The sequence below is a fragment of the Ctenocephalides felis genome, unplaced genomic scaffold (genome assembly GCF_003426905.1).
Source record: "Ctenocephalides felis isolate EL2017-DRISC unplaced genomic scaffold, ASM342690v1 CF-g0.4_SCAFFOLD_03572, whole genome shotgun sequence".
NCBI classification, from domain to species: domain Eukaryota; kingdom Metazoa; phylum Arthropoda; class Insecta; order Siphonaptera; family Pulicidae; genus Ctenocephalides; species Ctenocephalides felis.
This window is the reverse complement of record NW_020539726.1, coordinates 40,633,990-40,659,254: the sequence shown is the minus strand read 5'-3', so window position 1 is coordinate 40,659,254 and position 25,265 is coordinate 40,633,990. Positions and strand designations below refer to the sequence as shown.

At 30.7% G+C, this 25,265-nt stretch overlaps 1 protein-coding gene across 1 annotated transcript in view; it reads left to right on the top strand.

Moving 5' to 3' along the window:
- The first annotated feature begins 364 nt into the window (after positions 1 to 364).
- LOC113388487 (E3 ubiquitin-protein ligase HERC2-like) overlaps positions 365 to 25,265 on the top strand; it is a 25,923-nt gene continuing 1,022 nt past the window's right edge. Inside the window, exons 1-14 of the mRNA XM_026625862.1 lie at positions 365 to 459; positions 528 to 705; positions 5,431 to 5,680; positions 8,782 to 8,952; positions 10,226 to 10,353; positions 10,441 to 10,611; positions 15,004 to 15,342; positions 17,976 to 18,131; positions 20,274 to 20,435; positions 21,058 to 21,188; positions 22,416 to 22,515; positions 22,592 to 22,672; positions 22,749 to 22,910; positions 24,655 to 24,810. Of these exons, the coding sequence (XP_026481647.1) occupies positions 365 to 459; positions 528 to 705; positions 5,431 to 5,680; positions 8,782 to 8,952; positions 10,226 to 10,353; positions 10,441 to 10,611; positions 15,004 to 15,342; positions 17,976 to 18,131; positions 20,274 to 20,435; positions 21,058 to 21,188; positions 22,416 to 22,515; positions 22,592 to 22,672; positions 22,749 to 22,910; positions 24,655 to 24,810 (2,280 nt within the window). The remainder of the gene's footprint in view (positions 460 to 527; positions 706 to 5,430; positions 5,681 to 8,781; positions 8,953 to 10,225; positions 10,354 to 10,440; positions 10,612 to 15,003; positions 15,343 to 17,975; positions 18,132 to 20,273; positions 20,436 to 21,057; positions 21,189 to 22,415; positions 22,516 to 22,591; positions 22,673 to 22,748; positions 22,911 to 24,654; positions 24,811 to 25,265) is intronic.

Here is a 25,265-nt window from a genome sequence, read left to right as displayed (position 1 = left end):
TATTATTTACAATTATACACAAAATCCAGAATCGAAAAATAATCTGAAAAACTTGAAACGTAATCAATAAGTCGAAAGACCAAAAAAGACTTGGTTTGGATTATACCATGTTTTCTATAGAAAGTGTATAAAGCTTCCAGTTTGATTGTATCGACAAAATATAGACAAACTAATGAGGTTTATTGTTTTTATAATACTTCATTGTATATAGCATATCATTCAAACAACACATCCTTATACACTTAAAGTATTGATATTTTTGATTCTCTAGAAATTGTTTAGAATATACCTTACTTAGCAAAACAGCGTTTGCCGGGTCAGCTAGTAATAAATATATATTTCCTTATCATAGGCATCTGCATCAATGAATTTGTCCAACGTCCAGCCGTCAACCTCAGGTTCCAGTCTTATTCCTGATGGTTTTTCTGAAGCTTCATCAAGTGTCATGGGAACCAATAGGTAGTCACAAACAAAACCTTAAATTTAAATCGATCTTAAGTACTAAGACAAATTTACCTTTTTTTTAGAAAATACAGTAAGCGTTCTCATTTCCTCTCCGCCGATGAATATGCACTATATGTACAAGAGTTGATTCATCGAGGAATGCTGGTCAGGAGTTGTCAAGCTTATGACGAAGTCAAACCAGGAGACTTGGGCCTGGTCTCTAAAGTGAGCGTGGAAGGCCTTCATGATCTGAGTGTTGAGGTAAATAGTTGAAAATTCAGGAATCGACAATATATTCTTAAACTAGTTGGTTTGGTATTTAGCCTTGAGGCAAGTTACATGAACTTCCCGATATGTGTAAATAATCGACTTAATCAAAAAAAAATGTGTAAATAATATACTTCATCAATCCTACTTTAAAAAAACGATAATAATTTTAGCAAAGTTTGACGAATTTTTAAAATTAAACTACTTGTCGTAAGGGCGTAATATTGCAGTAAGTTCTATAAGACCATGATGTATATCACCAAAAAAAGTTCCATGAAAATCGGCTTAAATTTTTTTTCAACAGTTAATTACAAGAAAACGGCTCGGTAGATTTTCACCTAAAACTAATCAATATCATTCCCAACTAATATCTTTCGAAGAGTTTTTGATTTTTTAAAATCGGTTCGGTAGGATGAGCTTAAATGTGGACGAAAAGTTTAACACTTTTTTTCAAATTACAAAGAAACGGCTTGGCAGATCGTTGCACAAAACTGACAAACGATAGTCCTCACCGAAATACATCAAATGGCTTTTAAATTTCCAAAATCGGTTCAGGCATTTTTGAGAAAACGTCGATCAAAAGTCTAATTTTGACAAATGCCAAAAAGACCATACTGATTTTTGCAAACTTTGACGAATTTTTAAAGCTGAACCAGTTGTCGTAGGGCCGTAATATTTTAGTATGATCTAGAAAACTATGGTATCTATCGTCAAAAAAATAATCATAAAAATCGTCGAATTTTTTTTTTTTAAACTTTATTACAAGAAAACGACCCGGCCGATCTTTACCAAAAACTAATCAGCACGATTCCCAACCAATATCTATCGAACGGTTTTTGAATTTTCAGAATCGATTCAGAATTGCGGGCTAAATCGTGGACGAAAAAATTTTCACTTTTCTGCAATTTGCAAAGAAACGGCCCGGCCGATCGCCGCACAAAACTCAGATAGTCCTCATCGAGATACATCGAATGGCTTTTAAATTTTTGAAATCGGTCCAGCCGTTTTGGAGAAAACGCCGATTTACGGCAAAAAATCTGTACACACACACACACACACACATACACACACACACACTCACACATACTTTTTCCAAATTTGGTCTCATTCGATTCAGAATGGCTCGAAACGTCGAGAAAACATAAAATTAGCGATTCGGATTTTTTGATGAAAACATAAACTTCTCCTTTGGGAAGTTAAAAATATAGTTTAAATATAGTTTAGTTCAAGTTTTAACAACTTTATATCTATTTTTTATAATAAATGTAATATTGCATTTCCATATATAAAGTCATCATGTAATAATAACAGTGTAGTTAATCGATGTTTATGGCAAACAAAAGGCATCTTAATTTCTTTTAAAAAATTGAAACTGCTTGAAATACTATCTAAATATAATTGTGATACCTGTTTTATTGAATATTTTTTAAAATATAAAGATATTTTTAATAGCGTAGTTGATTTAGCCAAAATACAATGATAGTTTGATAAAATGTTCTGGCAACAAACCAAAAACTATATGGTCACTGATTAAATCTGAAATCTATATTGGCAAGCATGATCAACAAATTGATTTTCTTACTATTAATGATGTAAAGATTTATGAACCCCCCAAACAATAGTTAACGAGTTTAATAATTTTTCATAAACGAAGCAACTATTATTACGTCAGTACTTACAAATGTAAATAACAATCGCGTCATTTGTGCACCTTCTCTAGTTTTTACGGGATCGTCTGACACTATTTATCTTTTTCCGGTAACTCTAGATGAAATTTCAGAAGCATTTCTTAGACTAAAAGGTAATTTTAGCTCAGGTTTTGATGAAATTCACAGTTCTCTTTTTCTTACGAAATTTTGCTTAATAAATTAGAACGATATGGTATCAGGGGAAAGGAAAATTGCTTGGTCAAGTCGTATCTTAATGACAGATCACAATGTGTTCATTTAAATCGAAACGGGATAACATTTGTTTCTAACAATATGAATTTAAAGATGGGGGTTCCACAAGGATCTGTTCTAGGGCCACCTTTTCGACCTTTTCTCCATGAGCACAAGATTCTACCCGTTCCATGCATTTTTCTCCTAATCACTCTCTGTTTTATAAAAAATAATGGTAACCTGTTTAATAAACCCAAATCCCAAATGTATTTATTATGACACAAGACATAAACTTGTAAAAGGTCCCACATTGAAACTGGCCTCCTCATTTAAGGGGGTATTCTACTGTAGAATTTTGAAAAAATCGAAAAATTTTTTTTTCATATTTTCAAAGTTTAGTTATTCAAAAATATGTCATTAAAAGGATTTTTCAAAATTACTATTATTTCCTGAGTTATATACGTTTTAGTGACGTGGCCTCGGTTCGGGTCCGATCGAGTCTCAAAACTTTGAACGCGTTTTTCTCGGAACTACTTTTTTCGAGCTGGCGGTAAGGATATCTCGAGTTCTAATTAACTGATTTACTTCAAATTTGGAGAGGATCTTCTCTATACATCGCTTTATCGCATGGACCTTTCCTAAAACTATAACTTTTCATTTAGTATTTTTAAAAGAATTGGATATGTTAAAAAAAATATGAAAAAAAAAATTTTTTCAAACTGCCGCCATTCAAACAATTTTTTTTTTTAACTTATCCAAGGTTCATATGATAGCGGCAACTATAACAATAATATATATAATAATTAAGGACACCCTCTTTTTTTGAGCCCCCACTTTGACTGCTCATAACTTTGTGAATTCAAATTTTTTTTTTTTAATAATTTTTTTTATGTAATAATAAAATATCAATAAACAAATGATAAAAAAATCGATAGCAAAAATATTATTTGTTTCTTTTATACAGCGCTTCAAAAACCGGGCAAAATTCATGCTTCTACAGTAGAATACCCCCTTAATACTTTAGATGGTCTGGGCATAATGCTTTACAACAAGCTGCCACTAGGTATTAGAGAAGTTGGAAATAGGAAATTTTATAAATTACTCAACACATTTTTTAAAGAGCAAGTTTTTTACTCTATTGATGAGTATTTGAGTTATAACTTTCAGTAAATTATTCTGTAAAAATTAGAATAAAATTTTGAGTGAACATTTATTTTTAACTTCCCGTAGGGTAAGTTATTGTAATGGTCCGAAAATCGGAATTGAAAATTTTTACATTTCTCGACGTCTTGAAGGTTTCTGAACATTTTGGCATACCTCAGAAAAAATGGATGTGTGTGTGTGTGTGTGTGTATGTATCTATGGATACAAATTTCCAGTCGCGTTTCCGGGCGAACGGATCAACCGATTTGAATGGTTCAAAAAACATTCGATTTCTATCGATAGGGAAAAGAGCTGATTAGTTTTTGGCAAAGGCAGGTCCAGCCGTTTCGAAGATACGGAGCAAAGAGTGCAGAAAATAGAAATTGACTTTTTGAGAGAACGGAGTATCCGATTTGAATTATCTAAAAAACATTCAATTAGTAATGATTGGGAGAAGTGTTTATTAGTTTTTGGCAAAGACAGGCCCAGCCATTTCGAAGATACGAAGCTAAATATGTAAAAAAAGTTTTTGAGAGAACTAAGCGTCCGATTTAAATGATTCAAAGAACTTTCTGCTTGTCTTAACAAAATAATTGATTTTGGAAAAAAAATTTTTGTTTCAACTTTTTTTTTGTATATCGAAAATAATTCAGATTTTATTTTTAATTCTGACTATAGTTTTAATATACTTTACAAATAATGTCAACTTTGCAATTCAGTTCATATAATTCTTATAAATATTAGACAATGTTACAATATTTATAATAATCTATTTGAAATATTCAGTATTTCTCGAACATTTCGTTACGGAACGGGAAGTTCCAGCAATTTGCCTTAAGGCACGATGCCACCCACTCCACTTGTTAGTTTTTATTTAATGTTATATATTTGAAGTTTATTTATATTAAGTGTTATGTATATACACAGAGCTATCTATGAGCTCTTAATATTCTAATTTTTAACTTCCCGAAGGAGAAGTTTATGTTTTCATCAAAAAATCCGATTCGCTAATTTTATGTTTAAGCTCCGCTCTCCCCTAATGTTTGTTTTTCGACTATATATTTAACATTTTTCGCCAGAAGCGAAATTATAAAATATTTTTCAACCGAAAAACGATAAGATTGTCATTCGAAAGTGACAAATGAGTACAATGAAAATATTTAATATCTTTCGATGTAACAAAGTCTCCAACAAATTGTAAAAAGAATTTTGTTGCCGAGAAAAAAAGAAAAAAAGAAAAAATATGTTTTTTTTGGATCGATTCAAGTTGGGGTAAGGCTGAGTAAAACCTTTGTAAATATTTAAGGGTTGTTATTGTTAAGAAAATTGCAAGAACAAAAAAAAATTTTAATCATTTCAAAGTTCACTTCAATATGAGTGTAATAAAAAAAATAATACTGATCCGATCAGCACATCCGGAGATAATTAATTTACCGCAGATGATGTTCATAGAAATTGAGCAAAAAATCCATATTTCAATCGTAAATATTTACGTACAAAAATTTTTGTCAGCAAAATCCTAAAATACGTGTCAAATGATTTTATGTATAATATCTGTAAAAAAAATTTCAGACAATTCTAAAATGTGACATTTTATTTTTTCGAAAATTCATACGATTTGTAAAAGAATGACCCTTATATTGTATTATTGCCTTGGGCGTTGAATAAATAAATAAATAAACGTCTTCTTCCCCAGGTTAAATGGTACAACCAGGGCTTCAGCAACTGGGTCCCTTTCATCTTCCTGGAGCTGGTGGCCGATGCGAAGTCGTCGGCTGCCAAAGCGGCGGCGGCCGAGTTTATCGATCGGTACGGCGTTCGCAGCGGCGGCGGCGCTCTGGGGCGCGAATTGAAGGTCGGAGACAGGGTCAGGGTCAGGATGAGTGTCGTCACGCCGAGATACAAGTGGGGATGCGTTGATCATTCCAGTGTCGGAGTCATCACACGTAAGGAGAATAACAGATACAAATACATCTTATTTATAAAAATGAATCGCAAAATGTGTTGGTAAGCGCATAACTCAACAACGCCTGGACCAATTTGGACAATTCGTTTTTTAAAATGTTCGTTCAAGTCTAAAGATGGTTCTTACGGCGAGAAAAAATCGAATAATTGCAGGGAAAACCCTAAAAACAGCCCTTTTTTTCTCATACAAACGTTTTCTAACTAAAACGTAGAATCAATTTGAGCTTCATTACTGTTAAAGTTCATATTAAATTACAAGCACTCACTGTATTCTCCTCCTAAACTATTATTCGGATTTTGATAAATCTTTCTAAAGTTTGTTAAGGAAATTTTCTAAGATGTATGTGATTATAAAGTACTGGGATGCATGCGCAATATTGTAGAAATAAATGAAAACTAGCTGTAAGTGGAATTCTGTCTTAAGGCAATTAAGGCATCGTGCCTTAAGGAAAATTGCTGGAACTTCCTGTACCAAAAATTATTATTTTTTTAACATTTTTGAAAAAATTATACTTCGAAAAAATAAGATTTTTGAAAGACTATAAATTGGACAAAAAATTACTTTTTTTTGAAAAAAAAATTTAAAAAAAAAAAAAAAAAATTTAATTTTTTTTTGAAAAAAATTTTTTTTCTTTATTTTGACATATTGTGGAAGATCTGAACTTTCTTTTCAAGTAATCGTACTGCTTTAACTGCATAAAGACGAAATATCAAACCGCGTAGCGCGCCGCGTCGACGTCTAACGCGTAAACATTGGTACGGAACCCATAGGAATGTAAACCAAAATTATACTTATTGTTAAAATCTCTATAAAATATCAGATAATTTGATGTGCATATGTCTAATGATTATTTTTGACCGCCAAATGGCTCATTTTTTACTTTTTCTTTTTCCTCATATCTCCGAAACCGCTAGATCTACCTTCATGAAAATTTTATCGATTCTTCATCTTGTCAATACAAGTAAAATGTTCTTTGAATTATTCAAATCGGACGCTTCGTTCTCTTAAAAACTGAGTTACCGTTTCGGCACTTTTTGCCCCTTATCTTTGGAACGGCTAGACCTGCCTTCGCCAAAAACTAATCAGCACGTCTCCTTATCAATACAAATCGAATGTGTTTTGAATTATTCAAATCGGTGATCCGTGTTCCCGAATCGTCGACGAAAATTTGTATCCGCACATACCTATACACACACATACATACATACACCACACATACACACACACACACCACACACACACCCATACATCCATTTTTTCTAAGGTATGCCAAAATGTTCAGAAACCTCTGAAACGTAAAGATATATAAAATTTTCATTTTTGATTTTTTTGCGATTACTATAACTTGCCCTACGGGAAGTTAAAAATTGCAAAAAACGGCATGTCATTGTCTGTATCATCTGACAAAATTTTCAATTTACTTATGAACCTAGACAATGTTACAATATGTATAATAAATTTATGATTATGAATAAGAAAAGTGAAATGTCTACATTATTATTGCCAAAGAGCAGCTGAGATATGCCAGAAATTAAAATAATATAAGATACAGTATATGTATGGCAGATTGAATGATACATATATGAACAAATATGACAATTTAATTCACTTAATTTTTTTTGCATAGTTTTATTGCCAATCAAAATAATATACATTTTTTAAGACAATATGCTGGGTGTAAATGCATTTGAGAGATTATCTCCTATGAGATATCTCTTTTTTTTATTTTTTTGACATTTTATTTAAGATAGTATGGTCAGTTAAAATATGAAATTAAGTATTAATCAGGGCCAGTCCTAACTTTAATGCGATGCATGCGAAAAATACGAGCGCACACCTTAGGGGGCGCCAACACAAGATTTGGATATTAAATTTTTAATATAGTTTTTTTTTCAATATAAAATTTCTTTGCATCTTTTACTAATCTTTCCACAATATTTTCAAAATTCGTAAAAATTTTACTTTAGAACAACAAATGGTAAAGTAGAGATGAATACGGTAGAAGTTTAAGATACAATTTTAGATATCTTAAATAATTAAAAATTAAATTAATTTAATCCAACATGAAATACCAGTGTAATGTTATGGTTATGGTTATGTTATACCGTTTAAAAGACTTTAATTTCCAATATATAGTGTAGGAATTAAGACTCATCATTTTGCAGTTTTACATTTAATATCGCTCATATTATAAATATATATTCATTTTGGCATGAAGAGTAATTTAACAAACAATAATTATTATTTTTAGGTAAACGGTAAATATTAGTATATTATATCGAAAAATTGTAGACATGGGTACAGGGCAGCGTCTGTCGGGTCATCTAGTATTATTATATTTTTTATAATCACATACATCATAAAAAATACCCTTAACAAACTTCAGGAAGATTTATCGAAATTCGAATAATCGTTTAGGAGGAGTATATTTACATATGTCATAATTTTATATATAAGATATAAACAAGAAGAAGTTTGGGTTTATCTTGGTAACTAAACCTATATAATAATTCATCTATCGACAAGTATTTATGGACATGACTATATTTGCATACAGCAATATTATCCACTCGATATTTATAATTTTCTATATTATACTGTTTCGAGAATATGGGAAAATGATACATGTTCTAGCTAATGATACATGATCTGATCTTTAAGGTGTACTCAATTTTTCTTATGTGACATACATACCTACATTGACCGAGAACCAACTAACTAACTCTTTGGACCCATAAACTCTATTAGGAGACCTAAGTAATGGGTGGGGCGGTAGATTTCATTAGATTTAACCACAAAGTGAATTTTTTTGTTAAGTATATATTTACAAATGATTTTGATCAAGCAATTAAAATTGCAAATTTATTGAAACGTTTTTGTCCATATTTTTCGTGAAAAATCCAAAGGTTGAATTACTAAAACTATTTTCTACAGAAACTATACTTATAACTATCACTATCACTAAACTAATAGCAGAGTCAAAAAAAATTGAATATAAGTGAAACATTGAACTAATGCTATGAGTGATTTGAAGAGGTATCCTTGGAACAAACAAGTGAATTTTTTTTATTTTTTTTTCAGAAATTACTCGAGAAACTGGTGATGTAACAGTGAATTTCCGAGAGCAGTCAAACTGGGCTGGACAACTTAGCGAAATGGAGCTGGTGCCACCTTCTTCGGATACTAAAAGTCGACGTAGAACAATAGATCTACTTGCAGAAAGCGAGAGCAATACTGGAACAGCTGTAGCAGGTAGTGGATATAAATCTTGTAATTTAAAAATTCTATTCAGAGACATAGATGTTAAGTAGTGCAGTAAACGGAGAGGAAAAAAGGGTATAACCTCTAAATTTGTTTACTGTGCTCCGAATTGAATGAAATTTTGGAGTTAGGTTCATCTTACCCTCAAGTTCAAAAGTTGAAAACAATTCGCGTTAGTTCATCATAGACATCTTGATGGACTCTAGCAGATTCACTACTTTAGTACAAACTATTTTCAGAAAACTCACGATTTTATAAAAACTTTTATTGCCGATTTGCGCAGCGCACTCTTTAAACATTCATAACTCTGTAAATTTTTGTGTGAAAGAAAAATAATAAAAAACAATAATAAGCCATAAAGATCCTTTTAATTTTTATCTATATGGTTTTTTACGTATCTTTTATTCTTTTCCTGATATAATGAGAATAAGTTGGATTTTTAAAAAAATCGGAAAATAAAGTTTTAAGTAAATCGTGAGTTTTCTGAAACTAGTTTGTACTAAAGTAGTGAATCTGCTAGAATCCATCAAGATGTCTATAATGAAGTGAATTCTAGATGGAATGTGAATTACTTTAATTCTAGTGGAAATGGCGCTCATTTAACCATATGATTTAAAAGAAAAAAACTTCTTATTTGCATGATAGCTCACTCATTTTACACGTAAAAACTTGTAACAGCACTAATTTTAAAGCTTATGTTGAACACCATAAAACCCAATTTCACCGTAATGCATAAAATGTAAAACCTCGACATTAGATGGCTTTAAATACAACAATTAAATTTTGAACGAAATAAAAAATGACTGCTCTTTCAAATCTTGCTTAATATTTTTCCTAGAACACTTTATGTAATAACGATTTATTAAGATTTTTATTGACATTATTTTGTTCATTACATGATTGTCGTTAAAATGTATATTTTAGGAGATATTTGCAAAAAAACGAAGAAACACGCCAAAAATATATGAATCTTTAGTGGCCAGAAACTTGAAAAGTATTAGTTTTTTTGAAAAACTATAGAAGACATTTTTTTTCTTATAATTAGTTCTTCTATCGATTTCCGACATTTCTTTTGAAAAAATGTAATTACACAATTGAGAAGGGGTGTGGGAACCCGAATTGTTTTCACCTTTGAACTTGAGGGTAAGATGAACCTAATTCCAAAATTTTATTCAATTCGGAGCACAGTAAAAAAAATTCAGATCTAAAACGCTCCGTTTACTGCACTAAAGATGATATGTTAATTATTGTTTTTTTTCTTTAGGTCAAATCTTGGAAGAATGGTCAGAATGTGTCCGATCTTTGGCTGTATCATCTGGTGAGAGTTTGAAGAATAAATTGCTGGACGATACGACCGCCTACTGGCAAAGCAATTCTTCAACGTCTGGAAATGTAAGTTATATATTATTAACTTATTTTATATACTCGATTCTAATATTGTCTTTTTTCCAATTATTTATTTCCATTTTTGTTTATCAGCATTTCATCCGTTTGGAAATCGTGGAGTACGTCGTAGTTCACAAATTATTCATGACTGTAAATCCACAAGATTTGAACTACATGCCCTACACAATAGTCGTTCGAGGAGGCGACAATTTCGTATCGATGGCTAAATTGAATTATTTAACAACCAGATCTAACGATTCCAGGGTAAGTGATTCATGTGATATATTTAATCTATAATATAAAAATGAATCGCAAAATGTGTTGGTAAGCGCATAACTCAACAACGCCTGGACCAATTTGGCCAATTCTTTTTAAAAATGTTCGTTGAAGTCCAAGGATGGTTCTTACGGCAAGAAAAAATCAAATAATTGCCGGGAAACCCTTAAAAACAGCCCTTTTCACATACAAACGTTTTCAAACTAAAACGTAGAATCAATTTGAGCGTTAAAATTCTTGTATAAAAGAATAATCCTCCTAAACGATTATTCGAATTTTGATAAATTTTTCTGAAGTTTGTTATGGGAATTTTTTATGATTTTTTGAATTATAGAAATATAGTTAGATTGTAGAAATAAATGAAAAAAATTATAAAAAACCGCTTATCATTCATTGACATTAAAAATATTTGAGGCATTGTTTGGCATTGAAAAGAATGTTATTTGCCATTACCTTTAAAATAGTACATTACAAGTTCCGATAAAGTCAGAATTAAAAGAATTGTAATTCAATTAATTCCGGGGGTGGTGACGGAGTGCAAATTGTTTTCACTTCTGAACTTGAGATTAAGATTAGCCTATTGCCAAAATATCATGCAAATTGGAGCACAGTAAAAAAAATTCACACGGCACATGCTTTTTCCTCTCCATTTACTGCAATAGGTTTGTTGATCGTAGGTTGAATAGAGCACATGAGAACAGAATTTGTCAAATTAATTTACTTCCAATATGAACTTAAGTAATGATGTTTATTGAATTATAAGTGAGAAAAATGTAATTTAGATATTAAAATTACTCAAAGCCAGTTAAAATATGGTACGAAATTATAAAAATTATAGACAATAATATTGAAGCAATTATTTTGTGTAGAAAATTCCCAGGTGATATTGTACCTTTACCGCGAATGCTATACATTAATTCTTTATGAATTTGTTATACCTTTTAAAAGACCATAAACACATCAGAAAGGCAGACGATGATTTTTTGAAAAATTTGGAAAATCAATGTTTTAGTCGTGAATAAACAAAAAATCATTCATTTATACATCCACATCTACAGGTATGACTGAAAATATTGTATAACCTTTGACATTAAAATAAATTGAGCTATTGGAAATAAATTTGTTCTATAAATTGCAGTGTATAATTTTTGATATCCAATTTTATTGAACATATTTTAATATTTGTTAAAGGGATAATTAAAGTGTTAACTGTGGGAATTGAGAATCATCATTTTATTTGAAGCAGTTCTACATTTAACATCACTCATATATTGGTGTAAATAGTAATTCGAAAAACAATAATGATTTTTTTTAACTGGACGGTAAATATTAGTATAGGATATTAAAAAAATGTAGATGTGGGTTCAGGACAACGTCTGTCGGGTCATCTATTACTTTAATAATCTTATAAAATATATTAAATATCTTAAAGTTTTCATTTTATTTTGGATTTTTATGTTCGATTTTCTAATCCTAAATAACAAATCTTGAGATTCACTTAATTTGTATACTGATTCTGAAACAGAAATTATATTTTTTAAGATTTTTATTTTTCCAAACAGGTATACGATTGTCGTTTGTAAACTATGTATACGTAAAATACCTCAAAATGGTTTTATACATTAAATATGGCTAAACTTAAAATATATGTACTGATATGATAGATATGATTATCAAAATTTTAATTTTTAAAAGTCCCATTAAGTTTATAAATAGAAAGCGTATAGATATAAAAAGAATACCAAATACAATTTTTGTAAACACTGTTAACATTTTGATTCAAGTCCATAATTTCAAATGATTCAAATATGAAATTGTTGGATAATAAAATGCACTTTATTATATAAACACATTTTTATATTTGAGGGGGCACTTACAACAGTGTTTGGAATATTTACATACAATTTTTGCTTTAAATATATTAAATTGATTCTAATGATCTGATTATATATAAATTAAGCCCTGGTTATTTAGATCTAATAACAAAAATGATAAAAATTAATATTAGGTATATTTTAATTGTAAGTATTTTAATTGTTTATGCATATACATATACATATAATGATTTCGACTTCCCATTTAGTAATATTGCGTTTCTGACAATTGCAGAATATTGTTAATAGGTGTAAATTTAATGAAATATTTCTGCAAGAGTAGTATACTATATGTATATATTTTGATTGTAATATATTTGCCATCGTCATTCATATATTATTACTTTTTGGATAATACATTAAATTGCTTATATCCTTCACTTTGTTACAAATTTAGACACATTATTAGGTTTTGCAAATATAAACTGATAATGTAAATGCTTTTGTGATATAATGTCTGCCACTAAAATTATTTTAATCATTATCAATATTTGTACATATTATGTCTTTAACTTCCAAAAGCAAGAATTTGCTTTTTAAACTAACAATTTCGTAAAAAATTAAGATATTTTTGCATAATGAGCACTTATTTTTAAATTTTTTGAAGACTTGCCAACTCCAGTATAAGTGAATTGGGGAATAGAATATTTAAATAGGTCTTAATCAAAATTGCAACGATATACGTAATAAAAACACTTAAATATAATATTCCTCCATTCCATTTATATCCTAAAATCCTAAAATATATATAAATCATATATTTAAAAAATAATGTAATTCTTTTCGAAATCTATTAAACGCAATTATGTAAAACTAAGAATGCTTTTTGTGGTTGATATCTACATAGATGGAATCTTTTGCTTAAGTATATTTGGCGCGAGTGTTTCTGTCGACACAAAGAAATCTTAATTAATTCTGTTCCAAATTTGATTGTAATTAAAATTCTCTATTGATAGTATACTCAAAACTGATTAAAGTAAGATTTCGTTTAATAAAGCAATGTGATATCTTATATATGAAAATGGAGCTCTCTTTCAAATGTCCGAATAAAACTCGAAAACGGCTGAATCGATTTGGCCAGTCTTAGTCTTGAAAAATTCGTGTCAATCCACAGAAAGTCCAAAAGGTGAGAAATTATTTCAAATCCGCGTAGAAACTTTACATTTTGAATTAGAAAATTTTTGTAGAAGCGTAATTTAAATAAAACAATGGACGGTGGCAATTTCGTGACAGATGATGTTCAATTACGTTTAATAGGATGTTTTACGCGAATATTATTTATTTGTGATAAATTTGTAGTAAGTAGTTTTGTTTGTAGTTTTATTTATATATAAAAACGTTAGTAAACGGGCCCCAAGTGTTACTAGAGACTCAAATATAAACTTTTTTGATATGTCAATATGAAAATGCATTTTTAGCATATTTTTCTCAAACACGGTGCTCTGAAAGATCTTATTTGTATAATTATATGCTCATTGGTATTTATAAAACATTTTCTAGGTTATATTTTTTATTTATGTTATTTAAATTCAGAATCTAAATTTGGTATCGATCAAATAGACCTTTTGTCGAATAACATTTTTCCAGTGATAATTTCCCAGAATTTATCGCAGAATAGATAGTAACATATGAAGGTCCGGGGTTAAAAAGGCCAACCACCGATTTGTCAAAAATCAGTAAAGTTAAGCATTGTTTAACAACAATATTTGAAAGTAGAGGAAAAAAGATTTATAGCCAGCTACAAGCTTGATTTGAAAACGGTAATCTTTGAAATGGGGGAGATAAACGGTAATCTTTGAGAATCCATAATAAAAGTATTTTCTTCCGTTGGTAGTTTTTAAGCATTAGTTAAAAATGTAATTATTTTGTAAAATACCTTTAAAACTATAATAAGGCTTTAAATCTTTTTGCCACCTGCTCGTTTCAAGTTACCCCGCCTACAGGGTAAAAAGATCTAGATAACAAATTTTTGAAAGAAGTATTCAAACAACACATCCTTATATACTTAAAGTATTAATATTTTTGATTCTCTAGAAATTGTCTAGAATATACCTTATTTAGCAAAACAACGTTTGCCGGGTCAGCTAGTAATGAATAAATATGTTAAAAACGCCATGAAACAAAATGCATGAGATTAAATAAATGCTTGGTATTAAGCATTATATAATATATCCAGAAACTTTACAATATGTGTCATTTTTCATCGTTTTCAACATAAAATAGCATTAAAGGTATTTTTATTGTAAAATATACTTGATTTTTCCTTTTCACATACAAACATTTTCTAACTAAAACGTAGAATCAATTTGAGCGTTAAAATTCTTGTATGAAAGTATATTCCTCCTAAACGATTATTCGAATTTTGATAAATCTTTCTGAAGTTTGTTATGGGATTTTTTATGATTTTAGGAATCTTTTTATGATCTTTGGAATATCTGTTCCAAGTTGAAGTGATGACATTCTTATAATTCTTATAATAATAATATAATATTTATCCTTTTCCCAGATTGTTCTTCTATCGGACGTCCAGGCCTACTATCGCTGCATCGAGATCTACATCAAGCAGGTCAGGGGCGGAGGCATCGACTGTCGGGTTCAAAATATTAAATTCCTGGGAAAAAGATTGAAGAGATTGCAGGATCCTTCCACGTCGGCCTCTGCTGCTGCTCTTGCTGGCATCGAAAATGGTGATCAAATGGACACAGTGCCCATGAACAACGAATTCCAATTTATGGCAACCGATTACAATGATAGTTTTTGCGAGGATTTGAATTTTGTGGCTGGAAGTAATGGAGCTGGAGGCATGAACGGGGATGGTGTTGATTATGGGAGCGATGGGAATCAGGTAATTAGCCAGCTCTTTCAATACGATCGACGGTCTAGGTATTCAGCTTATGAATAAACTTCCACTCAATATCCGAAACTTAGACAACAAAAAATTTTCATGCTTCCCTAGTTAAACTTTTTAAAGAATTAGCTTTTTATGACATTACTGAATTTTCTCCTGTATCTATGTAGTCTGACCATTTGATCGCCTGTACAACCATATATTTTTTTTTTCATTTTTTTTTTATTGCTGTTTTATTAATATAAATTTTTTAAATGAGTATAACTTTCAACTTTGTGCAAGAATTTTGAGCTTGACTGGTGGTCAAATAGACTTTAATATGATGAACTTGATGATGATGAAGAACATTGTATTTAATGTTCGAATGCTGTTTTTCAGCTCTTTTTTTTCGGAAGCGAAATCCGTGCAGCTATTATGATTATTATAATATTACTATCCGTTTATATTAATTATGAATAAGCTTGACAAGAGCCTGAAATAATATCTATTATTATTGATAACGGCTTGCTTATGAATAAATAAATAAATAAAATAAATAAGACATTCATTTTTTAACTTCCTGTAGGGTAGTTATAGTAATGGGCCGAAAATCGAAAATGAAGATTTTTGCATTTCTCGATGTTTTGAAGGTTTCTGAACATTTTTAAGGGGCATACCTCAGAAAAAATGGATGTGTGTGTGTGTATGTATGGATAAAATTTTTCGTCCACGTTTTTGGGCGCACAGATCAACCGATTTTAATGGTTTAAAAAACATTCGATTCCTATTGATAGGAAGATGTGCTGATTAGTTTTTGGCAATGGCAGGTCCAGTCGTTACGGACATACGAAGCAAAGAGTGCAGAAAATACAAAACTAGTTTTTGAGAGAACGGAGTATCGGATTTGATTGATCTAAATAACATTCAATTTGTAATATTGGGAGAAGAGGTGATTAGTTTTTAGCAAAAACAGGTCCCGCCATTTCGAAGATACAGAGCTAAATGTGCAAAAAATTACAGTTTTTGAGAGAACTAAGCGTCCGATTTGAATGATCTAAAAAACTTTCTGCTTGTATTGACAAAATTGCTTTTGAGGATAAAAAATTATTACATATTTTTTATTTTCCATAAAACATTTTTGTAATTTTGGATTAAAAATTCAAATTATTACCCAAGCTAAGCACAGTCTAAGCGCCACTCTGGTACAAATGTCCACTCAAGTGCGTTTAGACTGTTTATGTATTGGAGCCCTTTTCCAATTTTGTGGAAACGAAAACTATTGAAAAACGTGAAAATGCCGCCAAGCTAAGCACAGTATAAGTGAAAATGTCGTACAGAATTATTTGCAAATAGGAGCACTTTTTCAATTTTGTGTAAATTAGGCAACTATTTTTTTTTTAAATTGAATTCGAAATGAAATGACGATTGTTAATGTTCTGGAGGAGGTAAATTGATTTGTGATTTACATTTGATTTGCTCAGATATAACAAGATAGCAAAAATAATGAAAGTTACAGTATTTGTAGTAATATATTTGAAAACGTTTAAAATTTCTCGAATATTTCATCACGGTACGGGAAGTTCCAGCAATTTGCTTTGAAGCACGATGTCATATACCACTAGTTAACTTCCCGTAGGGCAAGTTATAGTAATCGCAAAAAAATCGAAAATGAAAATTTTTATATATCTTTACGTTTCAAAAGCTTTTGAACATTTTGGCATACCTTAGAAAAAATGGATACATGTGTGTGTGTGTGTGTGCGGATACAAATTTTCGTCGACGATTTTGGAAACACGGATCAACCGATTTGAATAATTTAAAAAACATTCGATTCGTATTGATAAGAAGGCGTGCTGATTAGTTTTTGGCAAAGGCAGGTCTAGCCGTTCCGAAGTTATGGGGCAAAAAGTGCCATAAACGGTAACACAGTTTTTAAGAGAACGGAGCGTCCGATTTTAATAATTCAAAAAACATTTTACTTGTATTGACAAGATGAATAATTGATCAAATTTTTATAAGGGCAGGTCTAGCGGTTTCGGAGATCTAACGAAAATAGTAAAAAAAAATGCCATCTGGCGGTCAAAAATGATCATTAGACATATGCACATTAAATTATCAGATATTTTATAGAGATTTTAACAATAAGTATAAATTTTGTTTACATTCCAATGGGTTCCGTACCAATATTTATCCGTTAGACGGCGACGCGGCGCTTACGCGTTTTATATTTTGTCTCTATGAAGTTAAAGCACTACGATTGCTTTGAAAAAAAGTTCACATCTTCCAAAATATGTCAAAATAAACAAAACATTTTTTTTTTCAAAAAAAAAATTTAAAAAAAAAAGAAATTTTTTTTTTTGAAAAAATTTTTTTTCAAAAAATGTAATTTTTTCTTCAATTTAGTGTTTCTCAGAAATCTAATTTTTTCGAAGTAATTTTTTTTTTCAAAAATGTTATTCGTTTTTAAAAAAATAATAATTTTTGATACGGGAAGTTCCAGCAATTTGCCTTAAGGCACGATGCCATACACCACTAGTTTATTTATTATGTCTGCCTGAAATGAATACAGTATTTGTATAAAAGTACCAGTACAGCTTTACATATGATATTAAAAAACTAGCTGTTGTTAAAATTCATTTATCCTTTTTTAGGTTTTGGTGTGGGGTTTAAATGACAAAGACCAACTTGGTGGTTTAAAAGGTTCCAAAGTTAAACTACCAGTACTCTCAGGCTATCTGACTGCACTGAAACCTATTTACATTGTCGGAGGCTCTAAATCTCTATTTGTCATATCTCAACACGGAAAGGTAATGTGACCGATCATCACAACTTCCAATACATATATATATATATATATATATATATATATATATATATATATTATATAAAAAATTTAATATATATATATATATATATATATATATTTAATGTTAAATAGGAACAATACAACACTTAGACTTTTAACAGACACTTTATTTTGGCATTATTTTTTTACCTTATTTGGGTAGCTTTTCTTATTTTAAAAAAAAACTTCTTTCTGTTGAAGGTTTTCTTTTAGTTTTTACTTTTGATAACACACTCAGTTCCCTGTTTTCTACTTTAAAATCAAAATCTCCGTCTGACAGAATCACCGATGCCGTTTATAAAATTAATTGTTTAGATTGTGACAGTTGTTACATCGGTGAAAGTTCCCAATACATTAGTAAAAGAATGAATCAACATATTTATAATTCAAAAAATCCTAGACAATTTAAAACAATGTTTTCTTAGCACATTATTAATTTCAAACACTCTTTTAATACTGACCATCCTATAATTTTATATAAAGAAAAAAATGTAGACCTTAGAAGATTTTCCGAATCATGTTTTATCTTTTTAAATTCAAATTGTGTGAACAAACGCAGTTCTTCTTGCTTACTCTCAGAAAGTTATCAAAATATAATTAATTTCTGTAAATCTGACTCTCTACTACGCTTCTGATATCCCCTCTTTTCCATGCTCGCGTTCGGGTAGCAGAGCGAACTACGCGTCGCCGACGCAAATAAGTCAAACTGCGTTGTTGCTATGCTATCTGTTAAAAACATAAATATGTGTTTCATACAATTTTACTTTTACCTTTTTTGGTCTTTTCTTAAATTATTTTTGCTTACCTACTGTAGTATCATGTGATTGTGGTGTTGTAAAATGTGTTAGTATAGTGTAGTTTTTCCTGATCTGGTGTGTATAATTTGTTGTTTTCAATTAATTTTTTCAATGTATAAATTCATTTTTTAAAACTTTTTCTTTATAATATAAATTTCTTTTAGCTGAATGATGAGACACATCTAGTCTCGAAACGTATAAAAAATTAAAATAAATCTTTACATTCGACGCATTGGCTGTTTTATTCATTTCAATATGTTTCAACGTCGAACAAAAAATCCTCAAGATATATATGTTACGGTAAATGTGCACTCTCGGTGAATGTGCACATTCACCGGTAAATGTGCACATTCCCCAAAACGCTAGGTGAATGTGGAGTTCTCAAACAATCAGTTTAAAACAATGGTGTACGTGCGTACTTGGATCGGTCTTATGAACATCTCGCGTATTTGACGCATGCGCAATAAAGACTATGCGCGAAATACGTCAAGCATGTTACAAATTTTGTACCAAAATGGTGTTATGGTGATAAATGATTAATAACATTCTGTTGAAGATTTGTTCATTTTGATCAAGATATATAATAGTAGTTGAATAGTAAAGTAGTGAATCGTGAAGAGTGATAACTGAATAGTTAATAGTAAATAGTGAATAGATATTAGCAAAAAGGGAATCATTATTAGTAAATAGTGAATTAAGAATAGTTAAATAGGTAATAGTTAATGGTTAAATAGTTAATAGTTATTAATGAAATAGTTAAATAAATTGGTTATTGGTCAATAGTAATAAATAATGGGTAATAATATGCATATGACTAAAATAATGAATATAAAGATAAATATAAATAGAAATATAAATATAAGATAAAGATAAATATAAATAGAAATAGAAAGAGAAAGATAAATATAAATAGAAATATAAAGAAAATAAAAAAATATAAAATAAATAAATATAAATATAAATATAAATATAAATATAAATATAAATATAAATATAAATATAAATATAAATATAAATATAAATATAAATATAAATATAAATATAAATATAAATATAAATATAAATATAAATATAAATATAAATATAAATATAAATATAAATATAAATATAAATATATGAATTAGTATTTCACCCGCACGTGCGCACGCGCGCTAGTTGAACTCACATTCGCCAAATAAGCCGGTAAATGTGCACATTCACCGGTGAATGTGCACATTCACCGAAATATGCACATTTACCGTAACATATATATATATATATATATATATATATATATATATATATATAATCTTGATCTTTTTTTACAGCTTTATGCTTGTGGAGAAGGCACAAATGGTCGTCTTGGTATGGGTCATACAAATAACGTATGTCAACCACGACCAGTACCATTTTTAGCTCAACATGTCATCAGGAAAGTGGCTGTGCATTCTGGTGGGAAACATGCTATGGCTTTGACTCTCGATGGAAAGGTAATGGATATTGATTTATAGTAAATGTAAAGGAGCATTTGTCCAACAGAATTTTGGGACCAATTCTGTCGAATAACAGAAAAATGTTATGGCAAAGCCATGTTATGAAGAACTTTCCATACTAAATATTGGAAAAGTCATGTGGTTGCTGTGCAGTCAGGCGTATTTCTCAGGTTGTCATATAAAAAACCTAATCTAGAAATCGCACAAATGCCAATGAAAACGATCTTAGATAACAGGGCTTTTCTGACCTAGCTTTATAACATACGAAAAATTTTTGATAATATGCGCATTACTCATCCGATTTTCAATATTTGCGATGACTAATAAGTTTGGTAGGTTTTCAAGGAAACCGCACAAATGTCAATAAAAACGATGTTAGATAACAGGGTCTTTCTGACTCAGCTTCATAACATACGAGTGACGTTGCAGTTTATGTGTAAAACTCCTGAATGCACAGCAAATACATGGAAATTTTGACAGTGTTCAGTATAATTCAGTAGCATAATGTGTGGAAGTCGGAGCGTAACATGGCCTTGCCATAACATTGTTCTGTTATGCGGCACAATTGGTTCCTATATTAATGTTCATTATTATATTATAAATGTAATATTTTATCTAGGTATTTTCCTGGGGAGAAGGCGAGGATGGAAAATTGGGGCATGGAAACAGATTGACTTTGGAGAAGCCACGTTTGATTGAATCGTTGAAGAATAAAAGAATCCGTGACATTGCCTGTGGATCATCACATAGGTAAGACTTTAACAATAATAAACCTTTACTACTTTATATCATTCAATATGCCAATTATCAGTTCTAAAAATATTTAACTTCCCGAAGGAGAAGTTTATGTTTTCATAAAAAAATCCGATTCACTAATTTTATGTTTTCTCGACGTTTCAAGCCATTCTGAATCGAATGGGACCAACATTTAAGGAAAAAGTATGTGTGTGTGTGTGCGTGTGCACCAACAGATTTTTTGCCGTAAATCGCCGTTTTCTCAAAAACGGCTGGACCGATTTCAAAAATTTAAAAGCCATTCGATGTATCTCGATGAGGACTATCTGAGTTTTGTGCGGCGATCGGCCGGGCCGTTTCTTTGCAAATTGCAGAAAAGTGAAAATTTTTTCGTCCACGATTTAGCCCGCAATTCTGAATCGATTCTGAAAATTCAAAAACCGTTCGATAGATATTGGTTGGGAATCGTGCTGATTAGTTTTTGGTAAAGATCGGCCGGGTCGTTTTCTTGTAATAAAGTTTTTTTTAAAAAAAAATCGATGATTTTTATGATTATTTTTTTGACGGTAGATACCATAGTCTTCTATATCATACTAAAATATTAGGTTCAGCTTTAAAAATTTTGCGTTTGCAAAAATTTCATCGTTTGTTTGGCATTTGTCAAAATTAGACCTTTGATCGACGTTTTCTCAAAAACGCCTGGGCCGATTTTAGAAATTTAAAAGCTATTTGATGTATTTCGGTGAGGACTATCGTTTGTCAGTTTTGTGTGACGGTCTGCCAAGCCGTTTCTTTGCAATTTGAAAAAAAGTGTTAAACTTTTTGTCCACTTAAGCTCATCCTACCGAATCGATTTTAAAAAATCAAAAACTGTTTGAAAGATATTAGTTGGGAATGGTAATGATTAATTTTAGGTGAAAATCTACCGAGCCGTTTTCTTGTAATGAACTGTTGAAAAAAAATTTAAGCCGATTTTCATGGAACTTTTTTTTGGCGATATACATCATGGTCTTATAGAACTTACTGTAATATTACGGCCTTACGACAAGTAGTTTAATTTTAAAAATTCGTCAAAGTATGCTAAAATTATTATCGTTTTTTTTTTTAAGTAGGATTGATGCAGTATATTATTTACACATTTTTTTTTGATTAAGTCGACTATTTACACATATCGGGAAGTTCATGTAACTTGCCTCAAGGCTAAATACCAAACCAACTAGTTATATGTAACTTTTCTTCCAGTGCTGCAATAACGAGCAGTGGTGAATTGTACACGTGGGGTCTTGGAGAATATGGTCGTCTCGGACATGGTGACAATTGCACACAAGTTAAACCCAAATTGGTTAGATATTTTGTTAAACAAATACCTTAATCATACATAATAAATATCCAATCAATGATTATTTTTTTTAATGTAGGTGAAAGCTTTATCTGGTCACCGTGTGGTGCAAATTGCTTGTGGCAGCAGAGATGCACAAACTTTGTGCCTGACCGATCAAGTAAGGACATTGATTTGTTTAATTAGTTAACTAACAATATATTTATATGGTTTAATTGTGATTTTTTTATCTCTAGGGTCTTGTGTTTTCCTGGGGTGATGGAGATTTTGGTAAACTCGGCCGTGGAGGTTCTGAAGGATGTTCTGTGCCTAAATGTGTGGAACGTCTCACAGGTTTGGGTGTCCGGAGATTGGAATGTGGGGCCCAGTTTAGTTTGGCACTCACCGATAAAGGAGAGGTGAGTGAAATAAAAAAAATATACCGGGAAATTCTGCCTCATAAAAGAAAGTTGTGACAAGATAGTTTGCAAAAATGTATAGAAGTTCGTGATTCACCGAGATGCTGCCGAACTCTATTAAATACACTTGCACTTTATTTATATTTTTCGAAGGACCAGATATATTAACTTCCCGTAGGGTAAGTTATTGTAATGGGCCGAAAATCGGAATTGAAAATTTTTACATTTCTCGACGTTTTGAAGGTTTCTGAACGTTTTGGCATACTTCAGAAAAAATGGATGTGTGTGTGTGTGTATATATGTATGGATACAAATTTCCAGTCACGTTTTCGGGCGCACGAATCAACCGATTTGAATGGTTCAAAAAACATTCGATTCCTATCGATAGGGAAAAGAGCTGATTAGTTTTTGGCAAAGGCAGGTCCAGCCGTTTCGGAGATACGGAGCAAAGAGTGCAGAAAATAGAAATCGAATTTTTGAGAGAACGGAGTATCCGATTTGAATGATCTAAAAAACATTCAATTAGTAATGATTGGGAGAATTGTTTATTAGTTTTTGGCAAAGGCAGGCCCAGCCATTTTGAAGATACGAAGCTAAATATGTAAAAAATGGCAGTTTTTGAGAGAGCTAAGCGTCCGATTTAAATAATTGATTGAAAAATTTTGTTCCATTTTTTTTTTTTTAGTTTTTTGTATTTTGTATCGAAAATATTTCAGATTTTATTTTTAATTCTGACTATAGTTCTAATATACTTTACAAATAATTTCAACTTTGCAATTCAGTTCATATAATTCTTATAAATATTAGACAATGTTACAATATTTATAATAATCTATTTGAAAACATTCAGTATTTCTTGAACATTTCGTTACGGTACGGGAAGTTCCAGCAATTTGCCTTAAGGCACGATGCCACCCACCCTACTAGTTATTAATTTTTTTTGCTCGAACATTTCGTTACGGTACTGTAAGTTCCAGCAATTTGCCTTAAGGCACGATGCCATAATTGCCTCAAGACAGAATTCCACTTACAGCTAGTTTAGATAGTGGCTATATCAGACCGATTAAAAGATGATAAGTAGTTTAATTGTTGTATATTTGAATGAAATATTAAGACTTATAGATGATATGTTACTTAGTTGAAGTTTGAATTAATACTTATGTTTGCTAGATGAAATTTTTGATATTTCTAAATTATAATGATTTTACAATTTTATATGATTTTTTTGATTGGTTCTTTTTTGTGGGTTCAAGAGACATCCCATTACATTTTTGACCAATCAGGTATTAACCGGTGATTCCATGGTACGATTAGAGATTCTTAGAAAAAATGGATTAATGGTATGATGATAGATTTAGGGACAGGATGCATGACAATGAGAGGAATTATTTAATATTTCGAAATTTTTTAATAAGGGATGAGGGTTTATTATTGCTATCCTGTATGAAGGTAATAAAATATAATTATATTATTACCAAGGAAGAATGTTATGATAACTGCATTATCTAGAATTTTGTTATAACATTATTCATTGCTTGCTTATGTGTATAATACGCCTGATTGCACAGCAAATGGACATTGTCACATATTCATCAATAAGAAACAAACATAAGAGAGCGTTGCCATGACAACGCTATTTTATGAGGCAGAATTGCTCCCATAGTATCTCTTCATTGTATTTTCTAGTCAATTGATTTTATTGTTTGTTTGTTTTTAAGGATTTAATTGTTTGTTTGTCTTTAAGGTTTGGACATGGGGCAAAGGTGATTACTATCGATTGGGCCATGGGACTGATCAGCATGTCAGGAGACCTACTTTAGTGCAGGCGCTTAAAGGAAAACGTGTTATAGATGTTGCAGTTGGTGCTTTGCATTGTTTGGCAGTCACGGATACTGGAGAGGTTTGTAGATTTTTAACAAAAAAGTTTTTGAAGTAAAACTTCTTTAGGCGCGACTAGGGTGTAAATCCGTACAAATGCAACGAAAATGCGTTACGCCAGAACTGTGCGTCATTCGCTTTCGATGAAATCATTTATACACGGGTCGATTGTGATTAGTCGTCGTGTATGTGAATAGAGAGCTGTCGTTGTATGCGTACCGGCATCAACGTTGTATGCGTACTGATATCGACAAGGAAATCGGCATAGATAAATAAACATTTTAACTTTAATCCGTCGGTCGGATATTTATTTACCTTCGAACGGTCGGAGTGGTCTGGCTGGACCACCATTCATTTTACATGCATCTATATGGGATAAATGAGTTTTTGGTGTCTTATATATTAACAATCATTAGTAGTAAATATTTATAGTTTTGATTTTTTCTTTTTCTTACCGTCTTTTGCATGTGTTGAGCT